The following is a 23,944-nucleotide window of genomic DNA, read 5'->3' as shown; positions in this document are numbered from 1 at the left end:
CAACTCTATAATTCTATGATGTTGGGGAAAGGATGATGTAGAAAGAATCAAGACATCTGTGAAGACATGTGAAGGAATTTGCTGACATTGATGGATAGGTTTATGGCCTTGCTCTTCCTCTGTTCCTGTGATGTTACTTTTTGCTCTTCTGATAAATTCATTGCCTAAATACCTAATTGTGACCTCTGCCTGTTGACCTAGAAAGCACGCACATGCTTAGATCTGTTAATATGTATGCTTATAGAAGTTGATCTGTCAACAGAGGCCTTTGGAATTCATTCCCCAGTGGCTGTTGCTATAACCAAAATAAAGCTGACTTAAACATCACATCTGGTGTGGTTAATTGAAGAAAAGCCATTCCAGTGTCCAAGGTGGTCTTCCTCTCTCTGACTTTTGCATCACAAACTCTTCTTACTTCCCTGCCAAACCACATACAGTGTTTGTTCCAAGGATTCGGGGACTGAGACCCCAAATCAGAACAGCTAAGTAGTAAAGGGAAGCATGTGGAGATTACAAGGCAGCTAAATAAGTAACAGGGAGCTTAACTGGCAGCTTTTGGCCACTACATCTCACGGGTGGGTGGGAAATGACAAAGCCAGGCCTTGCAGAAATCCCAAAGGCTGGTTCTTTTGAGGCCACTGCTCAACACGTACCTCGTGCAACAGCTCCAGCTTCTCCAGCTCCCACTGGTGCTCCAAGATGAGGCTGTCTCCACGGGGCCTCCACCCGGCCAGGTTCTCTTCTCCACGGACATAGGCCACAGAAGTGTCCAGGACTTTCCTCCTCCTCCTCTGCATCCCTGAGCAATGAAATGGCTCAACAGTCACCCAAAGGAATTCATAGTCAGGAGCCGACATCGCCACTCCCTGTTCACCCCACAAGCCATACCTCGTGCTCCTGCCAAAACTCTTGGCCATCTCAGTCGTTCCCTTGTTTCCTCCCTGTCATACTCCCACACAATAAATAGCACCACCTGGCTGCAGCTGAACCAGGTAAAACCACAGCCCTCTCTGACGACCTGATAAGGACCAGCTGACATTTGTTTGGCTCCTCCTCTCTCATCAGCAGCCAACAAGGGAGGCCTCCTCTGTTGGCCTGGCTGGGGCCAAGAAGCTTGCAGCTCCCCCCACCCCAAAGAACTGTCTTACACTGGCCATTCCATCTGGTCATTATATCACTTCATTATGTAACATTATGAAAGTTTGGGCTGCCTCAGTTTGCTTATTGTTTTTTTCTCCCTTTTCCACCCTGTCCTTCAGAACGTTCTAAAAAATGAAAAGTGCCTTTGCAGAATAAACAAATATAGCAAATAAACCATCGAAGATGAATGTGACCGCTTGCACACTTTTATGATAATTTGGAAAGCTGTGCTTTCCTCTTACCTGGGCTTCCTGTGTCTGCCATCTTGCATAAGCTCAGCTCATAGATCCCAGTGACTCGATTGCTGTTTGCACAGAATAAAGCAGAGGAAATAAAATAATATTTTCAGATATAAAGAAGGTAAAGCAGCCTTCACCAACCTGGTACCCTCAAAAGATTTTGGACTACAAGGTCCATCAGCGCCAGCCAGCAGAGTCCAGAATCTCATGGTTCTGAATGAGAAGGTCTAGTTTAAATAAAACACAGAGGGAGCTCTAATCCCTGACCATTGACCATGCTGGCTAGGATTGATGGGAGTTGTAGTCCGATAGTATCTGGAGGATGACGGGTTCCCCACTCCAGGCTTATTGTAGATAAATAGGATATATCCTAAACATGAATATATATGCCACCCGCTCTCACACTACAGATAGGAGGAATTCATTACAAATTCATTACACTAAACTAAGATCATCATCATCATCATCATCATCATCATAATTATTAGTGTTGCATTGTAATGGTCAAGGCAGATCTCTGTGTGTTGCCTTTCAGCTAGATCTACTATTTTCTGTGCATGTACTGGACAAATGATTTGGACTGTTTCAATATCTTCTTTCAGACTGACTTAAGTTGTGTTTTCCTTGAAATTCCACTATATGTAACAAACCACGACCATCATCTGAGGCCCTTGTTCGTGTGCTTCCTCCATGAGAGGTTCAGAGGGCGGCAACACGAGAATGGGCCTTTTCTGCAGTGGCGCCTCACTTTTGGAATGCTCTCCCCAGGGAGGCTCACCTTGGCTAATTAAACAATCTATGGCCTTTGAAACTTGGGGGGAGGTGTTTTGTTTGTTACTATGGTGTGCATTTTTGTGCTTTTATATTATAAGCTGTCCTGTGACCCTCAAATGAAAGGTGGTATGGGAAAGTCATAAATAAATATAATAAACGTGCACACCATTCTCTTGAAACTGAAACACCTAGTGTTTTCAGTGTTCCCAAATGCTTAGCTTTGGAGCCTATAGAACAACAACAGCTTGGTGTTCTTTCCATGTGCCTTCTTCAGAGTGAGCCCAGGAGCCAATCCTCAGCAGCTGACTCACCTCCTTTCACTCTGATTGGCTGCAATGAGCACAAAGGATGAGAAGAATTCTTCTCAGTGACTACTGCAGACCCTCAGCGACCCTGGACCACGATACCACTGGGAGACACCCAACTCCACACCTCATTTAATCAACAATCCCTGCAGAACAGCAAGCTGATCCATTCAGAATCCACACCCCTCAGCCCATACACACAACGCTGATACATGACACAACTTATTCAACTTACGAATCTGGAGATTTGGAATAGCCACTGCCAAAGAGACTGCGCAGTGAGCGAGGGGGTGAAATCTTGGCATCTCGAGAGTAGAAAACCATGCAGACATCCTTGGTGATGACAGCTGGCTGGATGCAGTGGTCCAGCTGAAAGGAAAAGAGAGCCATGCAGCTGTTTACCCTCTCAACTAAACCAGTGTGCAAGTGTTCTAGGACTAACACTGGGTACCACCCTCTGTCAGATATTTTCTTCCACCTGATTCTAGATCCAACCAGTGTGGGGGACATGAGATAACTCACCTCCAGGTAAGCTGAGAGGGTCATGTAGATCTTCTCTCCATAGGGGGTCACCCGGTTCAAAAGGAGGGAGTTATGGAGGGAACTGTCCCAGACTGCCTCAAAACGGTAGAAAGTCCTGAAGGGAACAGAACAGAAACAAAGCCATGGTTTTTTAAAAAATGGACCTCTGAGCAGACCACTGACAAGCATTGTTGTAGAAGGCCTCCCTTCTTTGGTCAGAGGTAGTGGTCTCCTCCCAGCAATACAAATAGAAGCTTTTGGAACTGCATCTAAAACTAGGTGGGGCATGTGCCTCATAAGACAGCAATATACAATTATTTATTATTGTTACTACTAATATTATTCTTGTGTGCAACAGTGACTCCTAGGATAGGCTAGCCAGCATGGAAACAAAAAGGGTAACCAGATCTTAATTGGGAAACCACAATCTGAGACAGTACAAGGAATACAAGAAGGAAAAGAGGGCTCCGTGTGTGTTTTTCATTTGTTCAGCTGACAAATGGAGCATCTGTCGCCTCCTGCACACAGTGGGGAAACGAGGAGAAGACAGAATACTCACACAGCAGAGCTAGGAGATTTGCTAAGGACTAACTACTGATGGGAAAGGGAAGAGGCATAACAGCATTCTGTTGAAGCCAGAAGCTGTATGCACAAAGGAAAACAAACTGAAAATACCTAGGCATATCCTTATCAAGGAAGAGCCTGTGAAGACACAGAAAGCTTTTATTAGTGCAGCCCAAAGCAAGAACAGCAGAGAGGGAGAAGAAACAAGCAGACAAAGAAAACAGAAAAAAAGAAAGGACAGGCAAGCAGCAACCCAAAAAAACCCACATTCATAGATAACACTTTTTTAAAAAGCACAAAATAAATTGTTACTGCTCCCACATCCCCAAAGATTGAGCCAAACCCTGAGCTAAACCTTTGACTTAGCCAAAGGTCCACACCATACTATTTAAGCAAACGTATACTACTTGGCTTCTCTGCCAAAGAATCCTGGGAAGGGTACTTCGTTAAGGGCGTCAAGAGAGTTAGGAGACCCTGCACTTTGCAGAGCTATAATTCCAAGCACCCTTAACAAACTACATTTCCCAGGATTTATTATTATTATTATTATTATTTTTGCAGGGCGGGGGCAGCCAGGGCTGTTAAAAGTGGCACAAGAGTCCTTTAAATGTAGTGTGTGGATGTGAGCTGATAGAATAACCAGTCTAGTGTCAGTACCTGTTTCGTGACACAAGAGGGCAGCACCACACCTGCAAGCTGGGGGTGCACAGCTGCCTTTGTCTAGTCAGGGAAGAGGAAGCTGTTGTTGGGACTCCAACTCCCATCAGCCTCAGGAATCATGGCCAATGGGTGGTGGGAGCTGTAGTCCAACGAACACCCGGAGGGCCATATCGTCCCCATCCCTGCTGTCGTCCAAGAAGGGGGGCGGGAAGGGAGTTGTGTCCAGGATGCCTAAACAATAGAGACCAACAGCTAATATGTTCTTCTACCCCATGACTTTTAAGCAAATAATGAAGCGTTAATTCTTCCAGGGTGGAACTACTTTCCGAATGAGGAAGTGAGAAGAGATACACTTACAACCCTTTCCTCTGAGTTATTTTATTTTAATTTCAGTCCACATTGGCTCAGGATACAAGGATTTCGGCTTGGGGGTCCTTTCTGACATGCAGCTTCAAATACCTGACCTAGGTGAGTCAAGAGGAGAGGGTTCTGCCTTGCCAGGCAGGCTGTTGGGGAAATCTTATTACCTGTTAGAGCTGTGGGAAGTTCTCAGGTATTTTGCAGAGATGATATTCAGAGACAGGATCGCATCCACTGCAGCTTCATCTACTTCGGCTTTGTTTCTGATGCGCCCTGAAGAAAAAGTGGAGGGAGTCAAAATGCAGGATGGGAATTTATTTAGCTTAGAGCCACACTAGGCAGAAGCAGTATCCAGGTGGAAGGCCGCTTGACCTTTCGGTGAGATTGGGAGCGTGAATTTCTCCATGGGTCCCCACATGGAACAGCATCTTTAATGGAAGCAGGTGCTCCTGGTGTTCTTGCAGAAGAGATGGGAAAGGTTCAAGCACATAACCCTAATTGCTTGGCAATACAAGCCAACCAGGCCAATGTCTGAATAAAGCTGATTTATTTTGGTAAAAAGCAGTTTTCTTTTCTTTCATTCATTCATTCATTTCTATATATAATCTATAGATCTATATTTGCTTAATTGAAATAAACAAAAGAAAAATTCTTCATCATCCATTAATACAAAAATATAAAACGAATCAACTAAAAGAAAGAAAATCTAATAGAATAGAATAAAGAATATCTTCTTACTTTACGTACAACTTCCCATCCACTCCATATTTCACATATTCATTATTAACTTATTGCCAAAACTTGTCAGATTGTTATCAAAGCCTAAACTATAAATATTTAATTATCTGTGGTCTTGATTCTTACTACCAACTACTACAGATGTTATTTGAATGCTACAACAGAGTTGTATGCGACAATTATTTTTCAAATATATTTTAACTACTTCCCACTTAGAAATGAATTAATGTTTTGGTTTATTTTTCATTTTTTCCGATAAACTGTCCAACTCTGCATATTCAACCAGTTTTTGAATCCATTCTGTCCTAGAAGGAACATTGTCACTTTTCCAAAAAGAGAGAGAGAGAGAGAGCAGTTTTCTATGGCCATACCTTCATATGCAAGTTTCTCTGACACTCACACAGGTTCTGATCCCACCCTCCGCTCTCTCCCAATTGCCCAAATTCTCACAACCATCTATCCAGTCATTCCATGCTTCCTTAAGCTTCACACTTTCCCTCACCATAACATTCCATACTCAGAAGTGATCTTCCCAAACACTAAAAAAAACCCCAAAATGGCTTGTTGCATTATTTATTTACTTACTACATTTCTTGGCCACTTTTTTCTCCAAAGAGTTCAACGTGGCGTACGTATCTCTCCCCCTCCTCAATTAATCCCCACAACAACTCTGTGAAGTAGACTAGGCTGAGAGAGACAGTGACTGGCCTCAAGGTCACACCCAGTGAGCTTCAAGGCGGGGGGGGGGAGGAATTTGAACCCTGGTCTTCCAGGTCCCATGCCAACGCTCTAGCCATTACACTACACTGGCTCTTACACAGCACACATCCATTTCTTCCTAGCCAGGGAAAACAGAAATGATGGTTTTAAAAAAGGCTAACATGAGACTGATGAGCGTTCAATCAGTGTGGTCATTTTGGTATATTGAGGTGTATTTGGAAGAGAGCTGGCACTGCTTGCAGAGGGGCTGCTGTTCTTTTGAATGTGAAACAGTCTGAAGAGAAGCCAGAATGGATCCTGATTGTAAAAGAAAAGTAAAGAGAGGGAGGAGAACTTACCAACCACCAGCTCTCGCACATCCTTCCAGTGTAGCTCGTTTCCTTTCTCATGGATGATGGTGACTGTGATCCGGCGCTGGATTCCCTGGAGGAAATGAAGGAGCAAAACTTAAGTCTCCTCTGCAGCTTTATAGCAGGGCTGCAACAATTAGCTGGTTGGATGTAGGGTGGGAAACCTGAGGCCCTTTGAAGGTTGCTGGACTCCAGCTCCAATCAGCCCCCAGCCAGCAGGGAGAATAATCAGGGTTGATGGGAGCTGGAGTTGGAAGCTGAACGCTGGATGATTCAGGGCAGATAAAAGAAACAGCTTATTCACTCGGCACATAGTTAAACTATGGAACTCACTCCCACAGGGGGCAGTGACAGCCACCAACTTGGAGGGTTATAAAATAAGATTGGACAAATTTATGGTGGATAAGGCTATCAATGGCTAGTAATCACAATAGCTATGCTCTACAGCCACAGTGGGAGGTACTAATGCTTCTGAATACCACTGTGAGAACAGGATGTTGGCCTGGATGGGCTGGCCTGATCCAGCAGCCTCTTCTCATGCTCTTGTATGATAAGATGTCTTTCTGCTTACAGACAGAAGACCTGGCAATTTAGCAGACCCTCAGATTCAAGCATCGGAGTACCTGGTGAAGCAAAAACGTCCCCTGGCAAGGTAGACCTCCAGTGTGGTCAACAATAGCAGGAATGTATCTGCAGAGGAGAAAAAGAAGAGTGCAAACAGCCAGATGAGAGAAAGAAAGAAGGACACCTGCATAATCAGAGAGATCATTTAACCAACCTTCCTTCTAAAGGATTCATGGGAAACAGCATCCTAACAAAAACCCATACAATGGCCTGCCCCTCAAAAATAAGGTGAGGCAGCCTCTTCTCCTCTCACAATTACCAGAAAGGGGGAGGGTCTGAAGAGCGTGATGAGAACTGGATGTACAGGACTGCATTGCACCACAGTAAAGCAAGTCACAATTCAGCACCACAAAGAGCCAAATTCCACCACTTGTCTATAAATAATGTGAATTGTGCCATGTGCATGCCCTCTCTTCTTTTGCATTATTTGAAATGTTGCTAGCCATGGAGAGGGCACAAGCAGAAATCCAGGACTACGAGTCCACACGGCTTCAACCCCTGGAAAATGTGAAGGCAGAGTTTCCCAGGAAGCAGTCTCTTATGTTCCCGCAGGATCATAGTAGAACAGCCCCCTGCAGATAGAAAGGGTTGTTCAAGCTATTCAAGCATTCCAATACCCATGTGGCCACCAGGCTAGCTTCAAGGCTCTTGTCTTCATTTACAAGGCCCTTAACAACTTGAGTCCAGGATACTTTAAGGACTGCCTGATTCCTTATATCCCTGCCCAATCACTGAGGTCTTAAGGAGTCACTGTTTGTGCCCACCCCACAAAGGCTCTGACACACAGCTCACATCCATCAGGAGCCATGAGTTCAGAACAGTGGGCTGAATTCTGCAAAACTCCCTCCCAGCTGATATCAGAACTCCCTATTGAACTTCAGACATCTGGCTTAATTCAGCAGCTTTTTTTTTTAAAAAAAATATTTATTGAAACACAATTTTTTTTAAAATTACACAGAAAAAAAGACAACATTACAAAAAAGAGAAAAAAAGACAAAAACACAAAAAGAAAAAGAGAAAATAAAACCATCACTTTCAAATTCTCCAATTTCCGTTACCTTCTTTCCATGACCTCCTCCTCCTCCCATCTCTTGTATCTTAATTAATAATTGTCACAGCAAATCCTTTCCATAATTCATAATATTTTATCATTACGTTACCTTACTCTATTATCATCTTGTCTTATAAAAACGACCTTAGAGCTTAAAACTTAAATCTTTTTTGCCAACTTCTCATAACCATTACCTTTTTGCCAGATTCTTTAGACATTTTTACAAGAGCCAAGTAATTTCATCTCAACATTTCCCCAAAATTCATAAAACATTTCTAGTAGTAATAATATAAAAAAGATATAATAAAATAAAAGCAATCCAATCTTCTTCCAGCGTCCCCTCCCCCCGGTCCCGGGATTGTCAGTCTTTTTTTTTTTTTTAAATTCAGCAGCTATTTTAAGTAAGCTTTCTGATTTTACGGTAAACTTCAATTGATTTTCTCTCTACTGTAATTTTATAACATACTGCTTAGATACAACGATGTTAAGCAGGATATACATTGTTGGAATAAAACAAACACAGGAGAGATGAGGAGGAGGTGGAACTCACTCTCCAGTCGGCTCCAACTCGCTGATCTCAAACCAGACAAGGAGGTCGTATTTGGTCATGCTCTGTCCCAAGTTGGGCTTACTCACTGTGTTGAGCTTGGTAGCTGGGACTGAAAGAGAAAAAGGCCAGCTTACAAAAACTGCACAAGGCAATAGGAAGGAGAATTCCTTGGGATTATTACCAATGGGTCACACAATGACTCAGTTCACATGTCACAGTAAACCATGGTTTACTTTGATTATACCTAAGAGGGTCACACTGGAAGGAAATAAACCACCACACCAACTTAGTGTCACCAAAACTCAAACTGGGGGATGTGGCTTGCTTTGCTCCAAATAAACCACAATCAGTAAGCCTTAGCTACAGAATGTGATTTGTTCAGACCTAAACAATTCATACCCATGGTTCATTCATAACATCAAACTGGTGGGTGTGGTTTGTTTCCTTCCAGTGTGAGCTAGGAGGAGTGAAGTGGGCACTATTTCACTTGTGTACAGTAAAGCTATGGTTTATGGCTTACCAATACATGCAAATACAGCTAGTCAAGGCTGTCAAGCCTTCAACTGATGCTCCAGGCTCCACAAAAGGATTGTGCCCCAATCTGAGGTGGGTTGCACCATGGTATTATTATACCACCAGTACTTTCCTCCTTGCCGTTGGAGTGAATGGACATGGGCATTAATTTCAATGCATCTACTCTGAGTAAAGTTTAGTAGGATGCAGTCCTTAATCCCCATAGTTACAATAAATCTACAATGAAAAGGAAGAGAAACTAAGGATTCTAATGAGGTCCTGTAGGATTCACAAGACTGTACCACAAGACTACCACCACAAAATCCTGGAAAGGCATATATAACTGCCCAGTGCTGGCCTTTCCCTGGACACACCACCGATGGATGCAGAAAGGCCAGGGAAAAGGTAAGGAGGGGCTGTTCCTACATCTATCACAGACGGCATCCGGCTACTAACCATCTCGCTTGGGGAAGCGCTCGGTCTGACAGCTGGGGACAGGCAGAAAGAGGAAAGGTGGCAGCTGGTCGGCCCCATCCTGGAAAGCTGCCGCGGCAGAGGAGGCAAGCACGTTGGCGTGCTCGGAGAACGTGTTCAGCACATGCACGTTTACATAGCCAGACATGAGATACCTGATCAACTCAATTTTTCTCTCATGGTCTGGAAAAGGCAGTGGGAGGAGGAGGATGTGGCAAGTAAGGGATGAAGGGCCAGCAGGCAATAGGGAGGCGAGGAGGGGAAAGGGACAGACCAAGGAGATTGGGAGCAGGAGAAGAAGAGGGGAGAAATGAACACAAGAAGTCAACATGCACAACCAAAACGAAAAACAAAGAAAGATATGGGATTGTTGCAGCAAGCTTGGGTCAGTGAGTTATTAGTGAGAATGGAGCTATGTGGATGAGGAGGAGGCTAGTCTTTAGATAAATCAACATCTACTAAATATTTTGAGAAATTGTTTCTACAATCTGCATTTGGACACCACTTAAGATATTGTAACCAAATTTTGCACAGTGGTTCCCAAGATCTAGAAGGTTTTTGTATATGTTTAGATACAACCGGATGCCATTTTGAATCAAGATGGGCAAACTAAACCTTTCAAAACTGCACTGATTTTTTTGGTTTCTCATAATTCCTGAGCCTCACCGGATAGAAGGCTGCTATAAATAAATAAAGCAGGCTGAATGACGTGTCTGGAACCGATGAGTTGCTTACTCAACCAGCCCCTCAACCCTTAAAAATACCTCCCTGGTTTGGAATATGAACTGAAGGGAACTCCGCAGGATTACAAACAGGTGCTCATCAAAGGCGAGCAAAGTCTGCATCCAGGTAATTACATAGGGAAGTTGTAGCAAATTTGGGTCTTCTTGTTCCCCACCCCTTCGAGTCGAAAACGTAAGTAGATGTTGGCAGGTAGGATAATAAATGATTTTGTGGGCAAGAAACTTCTATAACAAAAAACAAGAGTAAACTGGGATTCCCTCAGGAAAACGGTTCCATATCGGTTCTAATTGATTCTTTTCTTATATTGCAGGCTGAAGACAGGTAGGCAGTCTTGCATTTTACATACACTAACAGAGACGAGTCAGTGAAAAGTTGTTCTTACCTGGTTTCGAGAGAGGCATGGGGGGAGGAAAGTATCGGCGGGATGGCTGTCGGGGGCTGTGGAGAAAGGAAGCAGGTTAATCCTCTGGAGGTCCTTCCCAACCCTCATTGTAATATGGTGCTAGATTCAGGTAGGTAGCCTTGTTGGTCTGACGCAGTTGAAATAAATAAATAAAAATAATAAAATTGTCCAGTAGAACCTTAGAGACCAACTAAGTTTGTTCTGGGTACAGTATAAGCTATCGTGTGCATGCACACCTCTTCAGATATTCTTCAGGTAATATGGTGGTTACAGACCGGTCTCAGGCTAACCATACAGCTGGCTTTAGCGCTACAGTGTGGCAATAAACTCTCTCCCCCTCTACCCCCTGAATTCTTCTCTCTGGAAGGGGGAGCAAAATCAGAATTGAAAATGCAGACACCAGAGTGCTGCACTGTGTTAATTCACAAGGCAGCACTATAGCAGTCGCACGTGAAACTTACTCCCCTTCCTCTAGCCTTTAAAATCCGTTTAAAGGCTAGGAAAAGGAAGAGAATAAGAACTGCTATACTAGTAGTGGCAAAGGAAGGGAGAGGAAGGCAGATAAGCAGAGCGAGTGGGCAGGTGGCCAAATGCTTCCCTAAGGAATTATTTGCAAATCCAGGCTATCCTTTACATTTTTTCCCATTCTGACCTAATCAGAGGACATCCATACACTAATACCTGATGAGATCCTGTCCCTGAAGATGGAGCGGATGTTGCTGATAATGTCCAAAGACTTCAAATACTATAGGCTTCGTCTTGATGTATTCTACAAAGGATTCTGTCACTTCCACAGAAATCTATCGAAAGAGACAATAAGCACGGCATCAGTCTGGCTTTATATGTCTTCAGCCAATCAAAAGCCCCAGCCACTGCATCTGACAAGAGATGGATGGCTTAACTCTATTTGGAATGTATACAGGGTCTGATCCAGCTACAGCTTTGTCACATATCCGCACTAACTACCCCCTTACAGAAAACGTCAAAGCTGTGCTATTCTGACTCCCAAGAGATAGAACATGCCCCCCCCCCCCACAACAGTGACAGACCAGGAGGTCACCCATCAGAAGCAGACCCACTTCCACTTACGTTCTGGACGTGATAAAAACCAAGAGGCGCCCCTCGGCCATTGTTTTTGAGAGGTTCAGTAGAGAATGCTTCATCATGTCGATGCAGAAAGCTAGGGCAACAAAAAATGCAATCCAGTTTAGCAAAAGAATGCTTTGTCACCTATTCTGGAAGGTTGTCGTGAAGAGAACTACTGCTCCATAGTTTAAAAAGGTTCCCCACCCCACTTTTGCAGGAAGTTTGACAGAGAGGTCAAAATGCTCATTAAAATATGCTGTTGCCCCAACCTCAGGAAAGTTTGCCCACCCTCCTTCCATGCTAGTTAGAGGCCTTGAGGAATTGGAAGCAAAGTCAAACAAGAGGCTCTGGCTAGTAAGCCACACTCCTCTGTCTGTGGACCCCCGGAATGGGTTAGGTTCACCCTTGGACGGCAGTTCCCAAACAGCTAAGAATTTCCAAAACAATGACTAAGACTCTGACCCACAGATACTACTGTTGCTCACTGCAGGTGAAACTTACTTGAATTGGCAGAAGATGTCTGCATATTCCGGGAGGATGCCGCTGGCTTGCAGCACTGTCACCCGGAAAGTAAAGACGCTTCCCAGTTTTAGGTGGTCGCCAACTTCTTCGGTAAAGCCTTCCATGGCCATCTTGCCATCCAGCAACGAGCCAGACTTCAGGTCTGAAAAAGGGGGAGGATTGAGTCATGAGACAGTCAGGGTTTTCCTGCTCCTCAGTGTCATGGGGCGCTTTCACCAAGCAGCTGCTCAAAACGGCATCTGAATTTCCCAAGATGCTTCAAGGACACAGGAGGCTGCTTCATGCCAAGTCAGACTATTTGGGTCCATCCCTGTACTGACAGCAGCTCTTCAGGCTCAATGTGGGATGGGAAGGGAGGAAGCTACATCCCTGACCCTGACCATTAGGTCCAGTCGTGACCGATTCTGGGGTTGCAGCGCTCATCTCGCTTTATTGGCCAAGGGAGCCGGTGTACAGCTTCCGGGTCATGTGGCTAGCATGACTAAGCCGCTTCTGGCGAACCAGAGCAGCACACGTAAACGCCGTTTACCTTCCCGTCGGAGCGGTACCTATTTATCTACTTGCACTTTGACGTGCTTTCGAACTGCTAGATTGGCAGGAGCACGGACCGAGCAACGGGAGCTCACCCCGTCGCGGGGATTCGAACTGCTGACCTTCTGATTGGCAAGTCCTAGGCTCTGTGATTAAATCCACTGCGCCACCCGTGTCCCTCAGGAAGCTACACACCCACCTCTAAATCAGGGGTCAACAACATGGTGCCCTCCAGATGCTGTTGATGTCCCAGCTCCCATCAGCCCTGGCCAGTGATCAGGGATGGCAAGAGTTGTAGTGCAAAAACATCCGGAGGGCCACTCGTGCCCCTGCCCTGATCCGCCTGCCTTGCTTGCCCTCCCCTGGTCCCAGAACCTTCATAATGGATCTGCTTCCAGAAGAACTATGAGGGGACCTTTTGGCCTTTGGGGTTGTCATATAAAAAGACTGCAGGGCAGGGGGAGGTGTGCTAGGTGCTAATGTTATCAGCTTCGGGGCTATTTTTAGATATGTCTTGATACTTTTACTTGAGGTTTAGGTTCACACAAATGGCAATGCATATTTTTTAAATCAAGAATTAAGTGTTGTAATGATAATAAAAAGTATGTGTTGTTATTGTACTGCAGAGTTTAGGCCAGGGATGGTGAACCTGTGGCCCTCCTGGATGTTATGTGATACCAGCTCCAGAAGCCAGCAAGGTCAATGGTCAGGGATGATGGAGGCTGGATTCCAGCAAGAACTGAAGGGCTGCAGGTTCCTCACCTCTGGATTAAAGGCTCCTGGGAGCACCATCTAGAAAGGAGGCTCCTTGCTGTGTCTCTTCATGAGTGGCTGCATTGGCTTTTATTAACACTGATTAAAACCAGGCCCTCCAGATGTTCTTGGACTCCAACTCCCATCAGCCATAGCCAGTATGGTCAAGGATGGTAAGGGGTTGGACTCCAGCAACATCTAGAGGACCACAGGCTCCCCAGTCTGCATGGGTCTGTTGTTGTTTTGATCCTGCACTTAACCCTAATTCAACGTAAAGCCTCCGTTTACCCTGTCCCACCTTTCCTAAGAGCTGCATCACTTACCCATGTCATTCATTCTGTTGATTTCCTCAGGAGGGGTGATGACCTCTGAACTCTGGCCCTGACCTTCTACAATTCGCAGTTCCTCCAAGGACAATCCAGAACGGGTCATCGCAACCGACGTAAAGTTGCTCTGAGCCAACCAAAAGGGAGAGAGGAGCGATAAGTTAGTCTTCTGTCCGCTTTCTACACCAGAAGGGACTGGAACACACAGATACAAGAGCTCGTTTAAGTCGCGGGTTACCTTGTTAAAATACTCGTTATCAAATGAGATTTTAGCGGTGCCTGACTGCCGAACACCAGATCCATAGTCAGGGGCTTCTTCGTCAGCTAAAAGAACAAAACATAGGGAGGAATTCAACATCATGTGATTATGATTGCTCCATCAATGTGAGCATTTTGGCCTTCCAGGCAGAACATCTCCCCTCTCTCCCGCCCAAGTGCTGTTTTAGAGGTTCTGCAACCCCCCCCCCCGAGCTAATGGGAGAGTGCATGGGGAAACGAGAGGGAGGAAGCCCTACTGCACTAGTGGGACTGGCTGAGCTAGCACAACTATTTACTTGAATCCGGCCCTGGGAATGGATACAGCAATCTGATGAGCAATTAGATTTTCAAAGAAACTATAGTAGGCCGTTTAAAAATGTAGAATTCAGCTATTCGTTTACAATACTCAGCTATTCAGTTGATCTTGTTCATTTTATTTATTATTGCACTTATAGCACACCTTTCCTCTAAGGAGCTTGGTTCTTCCCACACTCTTCTCCTTTTCGTTCTCACAATAACTCTGTGAGGTAGGTTAGGCTGAGAGAAATTGACTGGCTCAGTGAGTTTCATGGCTGAGCAAGGGATCTGAACCCAGGTCTCCCAGGCCTCAATCCGACACTCTAACCACTAGACTGCACTGTATAAATAATTTCACAACCCTGGAAAATATCTTATGTTATTCCTTACTGAAGGACAGAGATGTGAACTGAGCTACCAAAGAAAATCAGCCACCGTTTTCTTAAGTTTGGCACAAAGGGGGGAAAGCAGCTACTGTGTTCAGCGTTAGATGAATTGTTGTAAACTAGGAGACCACAAGTAGGGTGAACTGGAGAGGCTCTGTCACCAGCATGGGATTGCAAAAGGCAGGGATAGGGAACCTCAGGCCTCTTTAAGCAGCCTTTGGGGCTCTAACCAGGCCACACACAACACACACCCTGCTTTGCACCCTTATTGGTCCACTTATGCCTGGCTAGAATCTGCCCTTGAACCCTGATCATGCCTCTTGGTTGCCTGGAGGACAGGCAGAGAGGGGATGTGTAGAAACAAGATGATTGTATAAAGATAAATGAGCATCCGCTGCCCCACCTGTTTCTGATTCTAGGAGGCCCCCAGAATCATAGAGTTGGAAGACTGGCAAGAAGGGAATGTGGCCCTTGTGCTGAAAGAAGCTCCCATGAGGAATCATGGAAGAGCAGAGTGTAAGCACAGCACCTTACCAGCTATAGCTTGGACTGCCACACGCAGGAATCCACGCACTTCCCCTTTCTCACTGACCACGGCCACTCGGTGGATGAGTGGGACTGGGTAGAGAAGATTGCTCAAGTAGACAAAGGCCCTGGGGGGTTAAAGGAGGGATATTATACAGAAGCACAAACATTAGAACACTGCTTACAAACTGAAGCTTGCACTTGTCAGCCTGAACAGGCACCGTATTAGGTTTTGGAATCTGCAAACCAGTTTCAACACATTTGCATCAATGCATAAAAACTCAACCAGCCACTGAATGGTAGTGAGTTAGACATGAAGATGTTGGTTTATCAAAGAAGATGTTTGAAATGGAAGAGAACTATAAACGTGGGGTGTTTTTTTAGCCAATTACTAACATTACTAAGGATGAAAGCTTTATGAAAACATTTTAAGTACATCATGAAAATAAATTGCAGGGTTTTTTTGGTGTGTTTTTCTAAAGTGTTCACCTTTATTCACAATGCATTCTAAACAGGCAGAAGCACTTTTAAAAGGGGAAATATGATGGGGCTTAATATTGATCTCATCCTTCCATGTGTACTTCAGTGATGTTGCCCAACATCCAAGAATGGCTGTATTCAGACAACAAGCTAAACCATAGTTTAGTGTAATGAGAACAAGCTGCAGTGAGTATCAGGCTCACTACACTCCCTACTACCCTTCCTGCTTACGTTAACTTCAAATAGCTCCTTCTCAGAAGGGCTGTAGCTCAGTGGAACAGCATCTGCCTTGTATGCAGAAAGATCTCCAGGGAGGATAATACTAAGCTAGATGGGGCCAAGTCTGGCTCAGTATAAAGCAGCTACCTATGTTCCTATCTACTTGGACTGTGGCAAACTGTAAGGGGGAAGCTTTATATGCCATAACTGGCTAAACATACTTAAGTGTGAACAGGAATAAAGGCCAGGAAAACATATACTGTAGGCTAGTGGCTTGCAAGGTATTAGTCTATTCTGCCATCCCCATGCCCTTTGCCCCACCAGGCAGACATTTCCTGAAATGAAAAGAATGTGAGCAATGTAAAATGCATGATTTTATATATATACATATACATAAATTCTACAACAAAAATGACAACAAAATGGCAGTACAAAAGAAAAATAAAATAATAGATTAATAAAGTGCTAGGAGCAAAATGAAAACGTGAAGAACAGAAATAGCCACAACTCAGCACTGGAATAAATCAGTTAAGGATCTACTTCATTTTTTTCAGTCTGCTCCGAAGAGATGGAGACTCCTGAATATGCCAAAAGGGAATGTTGTGTCATTTGTGAGCTTGTAAAAAATGCAACATTTCTATTAAATCAAGTCTGGCTTCATTTTCACTCCCAGTGGAATCAAGAGAGGTTGTACCAGACAAGAGATTCAACGAGTTACTATGTCATTATTGAACACTAGGAGTGAATAAATATAAGCTTTTAAAACACTTGCCTCTCATGTGGTAGAACAAGCTGCAAATTAAGTCTTCCCCCATCTCTTCACCATTTACACTTGTATACCCTTGCAGTTGAGGGATCATCCGGATCATATATCTTTCAGTGAGAATTACCGTATTTTTCGCTCTATAACACGCACCCAACCTTAACACGCACATAGTTTTTAGAGGAGGAAAATCCGTAGGCATGCCACCCGTAGGCATTTCCTCCATAACACGCACAGACATTTCCCCTTACTTTCTAGGAGGAAAAAAGTGAGTGTTATGGTGCAAAAAATACGGTATATCCCCTGCCCTGCTTGAGCAATGGCAATGCTCAAGCCTATGCTAGTCCTACTCAGAGCAGACTTACTGAAATGGAATGGCCATAAGTAGCTTAGGCCCATTCATTTCAATGGCTCTTACGCGAGTAGGACTTTGTTGGATACAACACTGAGGTTCTCCCACACTTGTCAACTCTAACACCGACTGCCCTATGGACTTCTCACTGATCCTTAAAATCCCTCTGCCTGGAAGGTTCTCTGCATCGGTGGTGGGGATCAAGGATGCAGAAGCCCTCCCTGCAAAGAAAGGTGGACATATGCAACAATGAAGCTTCGTTTTCCAAAGCACATTTAAACCCTTCTCATGGCAGCACACAGTTCATCTAAGGCCTTTTAAAACGCTGTTAATTAAAAGCTAAGTGGGACCTGCAACAAAATACTGCAGTGAGGGATGATCCTGTTAGGGGCTCCAGACAGTTAGCGCCTCCTCCCACTGTCCCAATCTTCACTGGGCTGTTGGTTGGGGAGCGGGGTTTGCAGAGAAGAAGCTCATCCTCTTCTATTCTCCCCGCCCATAAAAATGTTTTTGTACATCTGAAAAATGTGGGGCTCTCCTGAGCACATTGACACCTTCTTGTTTTGAAGGGGCTGCATTTTGGCTCCGTTTCCATCCTTACTCAGCAGCTGAATTTTCTGTTAGGAGAACTGATGGTGCTTAGAGCCATGGGGCTATGCACTCAGAAAAGGAGATCTAGTTTTTGTGCCTCCACCCTATTCAAGTGTTTCCCAGCAGCTATATGCATTTTCATACACACTTCTTGGCTAGAGAACTGCACCACAAGATTCAGAGAAGTCCAAATTACAAAGGATGGAAATTTCAGTTCAAGTACTGTTTTGGAAAGCAAAAATTAAGTAAGTTCGCCTTTAAATGTGAACTGAAATTCTCTCTGAACACCTGTGCTTGCCCGCTAGATGTTGTTGTATTCCAACTCCCAGCAACCTCAGCAAGCCCAGCCAAAGGCCAAGGATTATGAGAGTTGTAGTCCAACAACACCCGGGTCACAGGATCGTCATCGCTTCTTTAAGGTAACAGCCATGACTATGATCTTTGCAGCAGGAAATTCCATGAAATTACTTCTGCACTGAGTGGAAGGGCCTCCTTCCATCTGCCAACTTCCTTCAAGACCATTTTAAATCTAATTTTCTTTAAGGCAACACAGCAGCAGACTGAAAAAGGGGTGCGGGGAGCTATATTAGCAGAAAGGTTGGTGAGGCAGAGTGGCATATTCACACACACACAAAAACCAAATGAGAAATAAAATTTAATATGAAGATTTGTATCAAAACATAAAGACAACGGAACTCAAAAGAATGATAATGGTGGGTTGCTGTTGTTTTCTTTAGATAAACACAACATCATTTCAAGGATTCTGAGAAAATGCTCCACAGCCGCCACCCCTTTCCACCTCCCCTTCCAGCTTTTAAACCCAATGAGAACATCAGGCCTCCACGACAACCCAGCATGCCAAAAGATATGGCCACAGGGACTAGCTCTTTCATTTTGAGCCACAAGATGGCAGCCAAGGCACACACATGCGAAAATGACCGATTTCAGCTGTAAGGAGCCATGGGTAATGGTGTGTGATCTGAAGGCTCTTTATTCCCTGAGGCCAAAACAGAACTAGGAAAATAAGGCATCAGGGAATGGGACAGATAGGAGCGAGAACTGTATTCATTCAAATCCTTTTTCTTCCCCACCTACCACAGGCCAACTTTGACAGGTGGGTGGGGCCTCCCAGCTGTTCATTATCTGATGTCATTACAACACCAGGTGACCATTTCAAAGAAGCCCCTATGAAGATACACTGCCAATTAGTTGATCAGCAGTTGTAGCGAGCTCCAGGGTGGTTCTTTGGAGCTGAGTCTTTTTCCTGCCGAATGCTGGGCATTGTTTGGGAAGAGTGGTCTCATGGGACAAATGTGGACCGATGCCAAATCCAATTTGGCTCACAGGCCAAAGGTTCCTCACCCCAGGGTAGGCCCTCACCATTCCAAAAGAGGGTTCTTGATATTGTGGTCTCTATGAAATAACAGCAGAGTGTCTCAGCTAGACACAGGGAACCCAACCTGAAATCCTAAATCCATGCAGCTCCACTGGATTCAGTGGGACTTACTGTTGAGTAGAGATGGGGGGAAATGCATTGCCAGGGTCCAGACCCCCAGCTTGATTATGTAGCTCAATAAGGGTGTCTTGGGCACCACTATCACTGACCAATCAAGCTCACAGTGGTAAAAGATATAGGAACTCAGTTCAGATATGACACCAAGGAATGGTTAAAGGAAGCTTAGCTATGGGTTGGTGTGATGCCTGAATTGACAAACCATGGTTCATTATCAGATGACAATACCAGAAACTATGGCTTGAAGTGAGTTTGCAAACCACTGTTATGCATTTCCTCTGATGCAACTTCTGAACTGACAAACTGTCATTACAATATTGTGCTGCTATGCCTAGCTTGTAGGGCTTCTGAGCTGAGGAGAAATTGAAAGCCGTTCCAAACCATGGTTCACCTGCCTATTTCAAAGCTCAAACTATGGTTAGCACAAATGTTTTGGTGGGGTGTCTGGGTGGCATTAGTGAAAAGATTTTTCTGCACCCAAGAGACATAATTTATCTTCTGCAAGTAGAGAGAAGGAACTACAAAGATCACTGTAGCTTTAACCGTTGAATACAAAAGTCCCTCTTTTGTCCTCCTCTAATTTCTGAAGACTTCACCAAGTATTGTCCGTACCTTGACACTCACTAGTCTTATTTGCATGTCACAGTAAGCCATAGCGCATGGCATGCCACTCAACCACCTCCCTTTTCTCTCTGCTCTCCTTGGAGCTGGAAGTAGCAAATCAGGTGCACTGGGCTTAACGTGACATATGAACTAACCAATAAAACCTTGGGCTAACCATCATTGCTTGTTTGGAAATAAACTAACCATGAGCATTGGCTCACACTTCACAGTAAGTCAAGGCTTAGGGTTTGTTGCTCCTGGCCCCACAGAGGGCAGAGCAAAGTGGGAGCAATTCAGCATCATACATTTAGTATATTGCTCATTCATTACAAGTCCTGGTTTTATCACTTAGCGGGACATGTGGCCACAATAGCCATGGACTAGAAACTTGGTGCATAGGACTAATGTTGGATACAACCCATTGAAGCTGAGAATCCTGACGCAGAATTCATAATAAATAACATGCTGAAATTACATTATACAACTAGCGGAAGCCTGGATGCACGGAGCTCAGAACACACCAATCACCCATGGCTTGGCTTGGCACCAGCAGTCCAGGGCAAGAGCTAGCCCCCCTTGGCCATTCTTACAGTTAACCTCACCAACCTTCCCACTAAAATGAACCAGGGGGAGCGGTCGTAAAACGGGTCATGCCCATCATTGAAGAGGTCCGATCCCTCCTCAGTCCCTGCATCAGAGCCCGTATCGTCCACAAAGGCCTCGTCGTCAAAGTCCTCCATCTCGTCCTGCTGCTCGTCGGCCAGCTCGGTGATGTCGGAGTCGGCCGTGGAGAAAGTGGGGGAGGGCGTGCGGTCAGCCAGGCGCTCGTTCACGCAGCCGTGGAAAATGGGGGAGCTAGATATATTGGTGGACGGAACACTTTTGATTAACGCAGGCAAGTGGGGTGGGGGAGAGAAAGACAAGGACAACTTCATTCAACAAAGGAGTTTGATGTGGAGTCCAGCTCACAGCCCACTAGAACAAACTGACAAGCAAAGGTTTTCGGCTGCCTGGAGGAATGGGGGGGGGGGGCAAGTAAGAGGAATGTGGGGTAAAGGGACAGTGAAGAAAACCAAGCAGCGTAGGACGGGAAGAAAGACTTCAGAGGAAAGCAAAGGAAACATACTACACAATATATCAGACGCTCGTATGCCAAAACACCCTATTATTTTGAGATCATTGGAATAAGTTTGTGGTAAGATGTCACCATTTCCAGCGCTGCAACTTTCTGTCTTAAAGCAGAATATTTTATAAGTCACACAGAATTCTGGCAGCAGAATTCTGGACTGTGAAAGGGAGGTGGGGTCATTTTCAGATGCTCTCTCTGCATGTAGTGTGTGTCTTTATATATATTGTATGTTATGAGAGTCTTTTAATCTATTGTTCCTTAAACTATGGGGACTTTACTGAAGAAAGTCTAGGGTTTGGAAGAGCAAAAAAGAGGACACATTTGCTGTCTTCTACTTTTAACTATGGGTCGCTATGATGACTCTCATTTTACAAACCCATAAAAAAAGGATGTGTCCTGGAAAACGAGGACACATGGCAACCCTTAAAAGTCAGAATGAATGATTTCTTTTTTTCTTCAAGAGTTAGTTTTTTACAAGATATACAAAGGCAAGAGACATTTCCTTATGATAAACATTGAGATAGGAGTTGAGAGATGATCCCCAGAGAATGGTGTGAGCGAGTGGTGCCTGGATTGCTGAGAGCACTCCAGCCAAAAACTAGGATTCATTGCAACTGCTACTTAGGAAAACAACCGTATTAATTCTTTTCTCAAGACAACAAACCCAAATTTATTACAGTTCTCCTCTGCCCTGCATCTTGTGCAGGGAATGAAATATAACATGTGAAGTTAACATACACAGAGACGCTCAACTTGCAAACAGACCTGCAGAATCCTGAGCCCACTTTCAAGTTCTGGGCTGTTTCTGCAGGTCAACTCCATATATAAGACCAGTAGAACAACTCTGCAAAAAGCATCACTGTCTCCACTTCATCATCTGAACCTCTTCCAACATGACATTTTCTGTTATACAGGATGATAACACAAGCCAAGTCTGGAGATCCGTAAGACACTGCTTTCCACATTCTACCTACAAGCCTCCATTCACCATCCAAGCTGAACTCAACCAGCCAATAGAAATTTGTCACCACCTACCTCCCAACAAGTTTGAACCAATGAAATCGATCGTAGAAAGGGTCGCTCCCAGTCATGGTGCTCTCACTATCCTCCTGTGTGTTGGAGGCCATTTCTCCTGCTCGGTCGTACATCTCTCGCATCAGCTCCAGTCTCTGCCTGGAGAGCAGAGGGGGCAAGAAGATAAATGCAGAACCAGAAAGTCCATATTGCATTTAAAAGGTATGAAACTGCCTCATGTGGAATCATGCCATTGGTCCACAAACTACAGTTAGTGCTTGGAGTGAACCAGTTCAGTTTAACCAAGTTTACTGAATTAGTTCCCAAAGTTCTGGCATCCACCTGAAAGTAGTTCCCAAAATTGCCAGGTGAACTGAAAGTGAATTATGTTGGTTTTGGAAGCTGAACTTTGAACAATTTCTAGTTCATCTTCAAGCTCATTCTCTTGTGTGTCCTCTTTATTCTTTAGATTCCATGAGCCTTTAAGTTTAAAGAACATAATTGTTGGGGGAAATAAATTAAGCAATGCACATGCCACGAATGTCAGCTGGAATATAGTTCCTTTTGGACATGTTGAACTAGCTCTTTTTTAAAACTAACCTTGCAAGCCCTGATTACAGTACTGTCTATTCCAAATGGCAAAGGCACTCTAGGTTCTCAGAGGTGAGAACAAAATGGCTCCCCCCCTTTTTTAAAAAAACTCCTGCTGTTCTTTTATAATCCTGTTATACTTTTAATTTAGGTCATCCTGAGTGTTGTATGCTACTGCCTGGTGGATCACCAGAATGGAAAAGGCAGAGCTGAAATATTTGTAAATTAAATAAAATGCTTCCCAGAAGGGTGACTTTGATGGCAGCCCTAACGTACTTGAGTTTTTCCAGGGACCAATAATGAGTTGCACCGTTCTTCAGATCCTGGACTTCCACAGCCACCACTGTCCGAGGGAAAGGGCGGTTGTCCCGGGTCTTCTCCGACTCAGGCGGCAGCAATTCAGGTGGCAATGGGGAGTAGAGCGTGTCGGTCAGAAGGACAAACTGGAACTGCACCTGGAATGGAGGTAATGCACAGGAAAAGAGGAAGCTGCCTTATGCTAAGACAGTGCTGCTTACACTGACTGGCAGCAGCTCTCCAGGACGTCAAGAAAGAGTCTTTTCCCGGTTTCCACCTGGAGAAAGTGGGGATTGAACATGGGACTCCCTGTACGCAAAGCAGACGACCTCCCAACGAGTTGCACTCCTTCCCTTAAGGTATAGCTAGCTGCCTTATATTGAGCCAGACCAATTGGTCCATCTAGCTCAGTATTGTTGACACCGGCTGCAGCTTTCCAGGGTTTCAGACTGGGGTCTTTCCTAGACAAACCTGGAGATACTGAGGATTTAACCTCAGAGCTTCTGCATGAAAAGCAGGTGTTCAGACTGAACTTCAGATAAGACTGGATCTAGAAGTGCTTTCTTATATAGTGGTACCTCGGGTTAATTCGTTCCGGAGGTCCATACTTAACCTGAAACTGTTCTTAACCTGAAGCACCACTTTAGCTAATGGGGCCTCCTGCTGCCGCCGCGCCACCGAAGCCCAATTTCTGTTCTTATCCTGAAGCAAAGTTCTTAACCTGGAGCACTATTTCTAGGTTAGCGGAGTGTGTAACCTGAAGCGTATGTAACCTGAAGCGTATGTAACCCGAGGTACCACTGTATAGCCTACAGCAGGGATCTGGTTTCCTTAAGCAGAAAGACAGTTCCCACAGTTGAGACAAAGCAGGAACAGCTTCCCTCCGTCTCCCCATGGAGAACAAAAATATGCTGAAGGGAGCAAGGGCCATTCTGTTAGGGTCCCTTCCTGTGCTCCCCGCATTGCCTCCAACTTGA

At 44.7% G+C, this 23,944-nt stretch overlaps 1 protein-coding gene across 9 annotated transcripts in view; it reads right to left on the bottom strand.

The window, feature by feature from the left end:
* KIF1B (kinesin family member 1B) overlaps positions 1-23,944 on the bottom strand; it is a 138,937-nt gene that overhangs the window by 11,663 nt on the left and 103,330 nt on the right. For 5 of the 9 annotated variants that reach the window (XM_081201347.1, XM_081201351.1, XM_081201349.1 and 2 more), the window contains 18 exons: positions 22,947-23,125; positions 22,101-22,238; positions 20,543-20,815; positions 15,425-15,543; positions 14,188-14,273; positions 13,947-14,076; positions 12,319-12,481; positions 11,821-11,911; positions 11,413-11,531; positions 10,711-10,766; positions 8,598-8,706; positions 6,996-7,062; positions 6,361-6,445; positions 4,732-4,837; positions 2,981-3,095; positions 2,694-2,827; positions 1,383-1,444; positions 654-799 (listed from right to left, as the gene is read on the bottom strand). In XM_081201347.1, the coding sequence (XP_081057473.1) occupies positions 654-799; positions 1,383-1,444; positions 2,694-2,827; positions 2,981-3,095; positions 4,732-4,837; positions 6,361-6,445; positions 6,996-7,062; positions 8,598-8,706; positions 10,711-10,766; positions 11,413-11,531; positions 11,821-11,911; positions 12,319-12,481; positions 13,947-14,076; positions 14,188-14,273; positions 15,425-15,543; positions 20,543-20,815; positions 22,101-22,238; positions 22,947-23,125 (2,178 nt within the window). The remainder of the gene's footprint in view (positions 1-653; positions 800-1,382; positions 1,445-2,693; positions 2,828-2,980; positions 3,096-4,731; positions 4,838-6,360; positions 6,446-6,995; positions 7,063-8,597; positions 8,707-10,710; positions 10,767-11,412; positions 11,532-11,820; positions 11,912-12,318; positions 12,482-13,946; positions 14,077-14,187; positions 14,274-15,424; positions 15,544-20,542; positions 20,816-22,100; positions 22,239-22,946; positions 23,126-23,944) is intronic. The other 4 variants (XM_081201350.1, XM_081201356.1, XM_081201348.1 and 1 more) reach the window with 2 other exon arrangements.

This window comes from Podarcis bocagei, assembly GCF_964188305.1.
Source record: "Podarcis bocagei genome assembly, chromosome: 7".
Taxonomy (NCBI): Eukaryota; Metazoa; Chordata; class Lepidosauria; order Squamata; family Lacertidae; genus Podarcis; species Podarcis bocagei.
The sequence above is the reverse complement of the archived record's forward strand: the minus strand, read 5'-3'. Positions and strand labels throughout refer to the sequence as shown.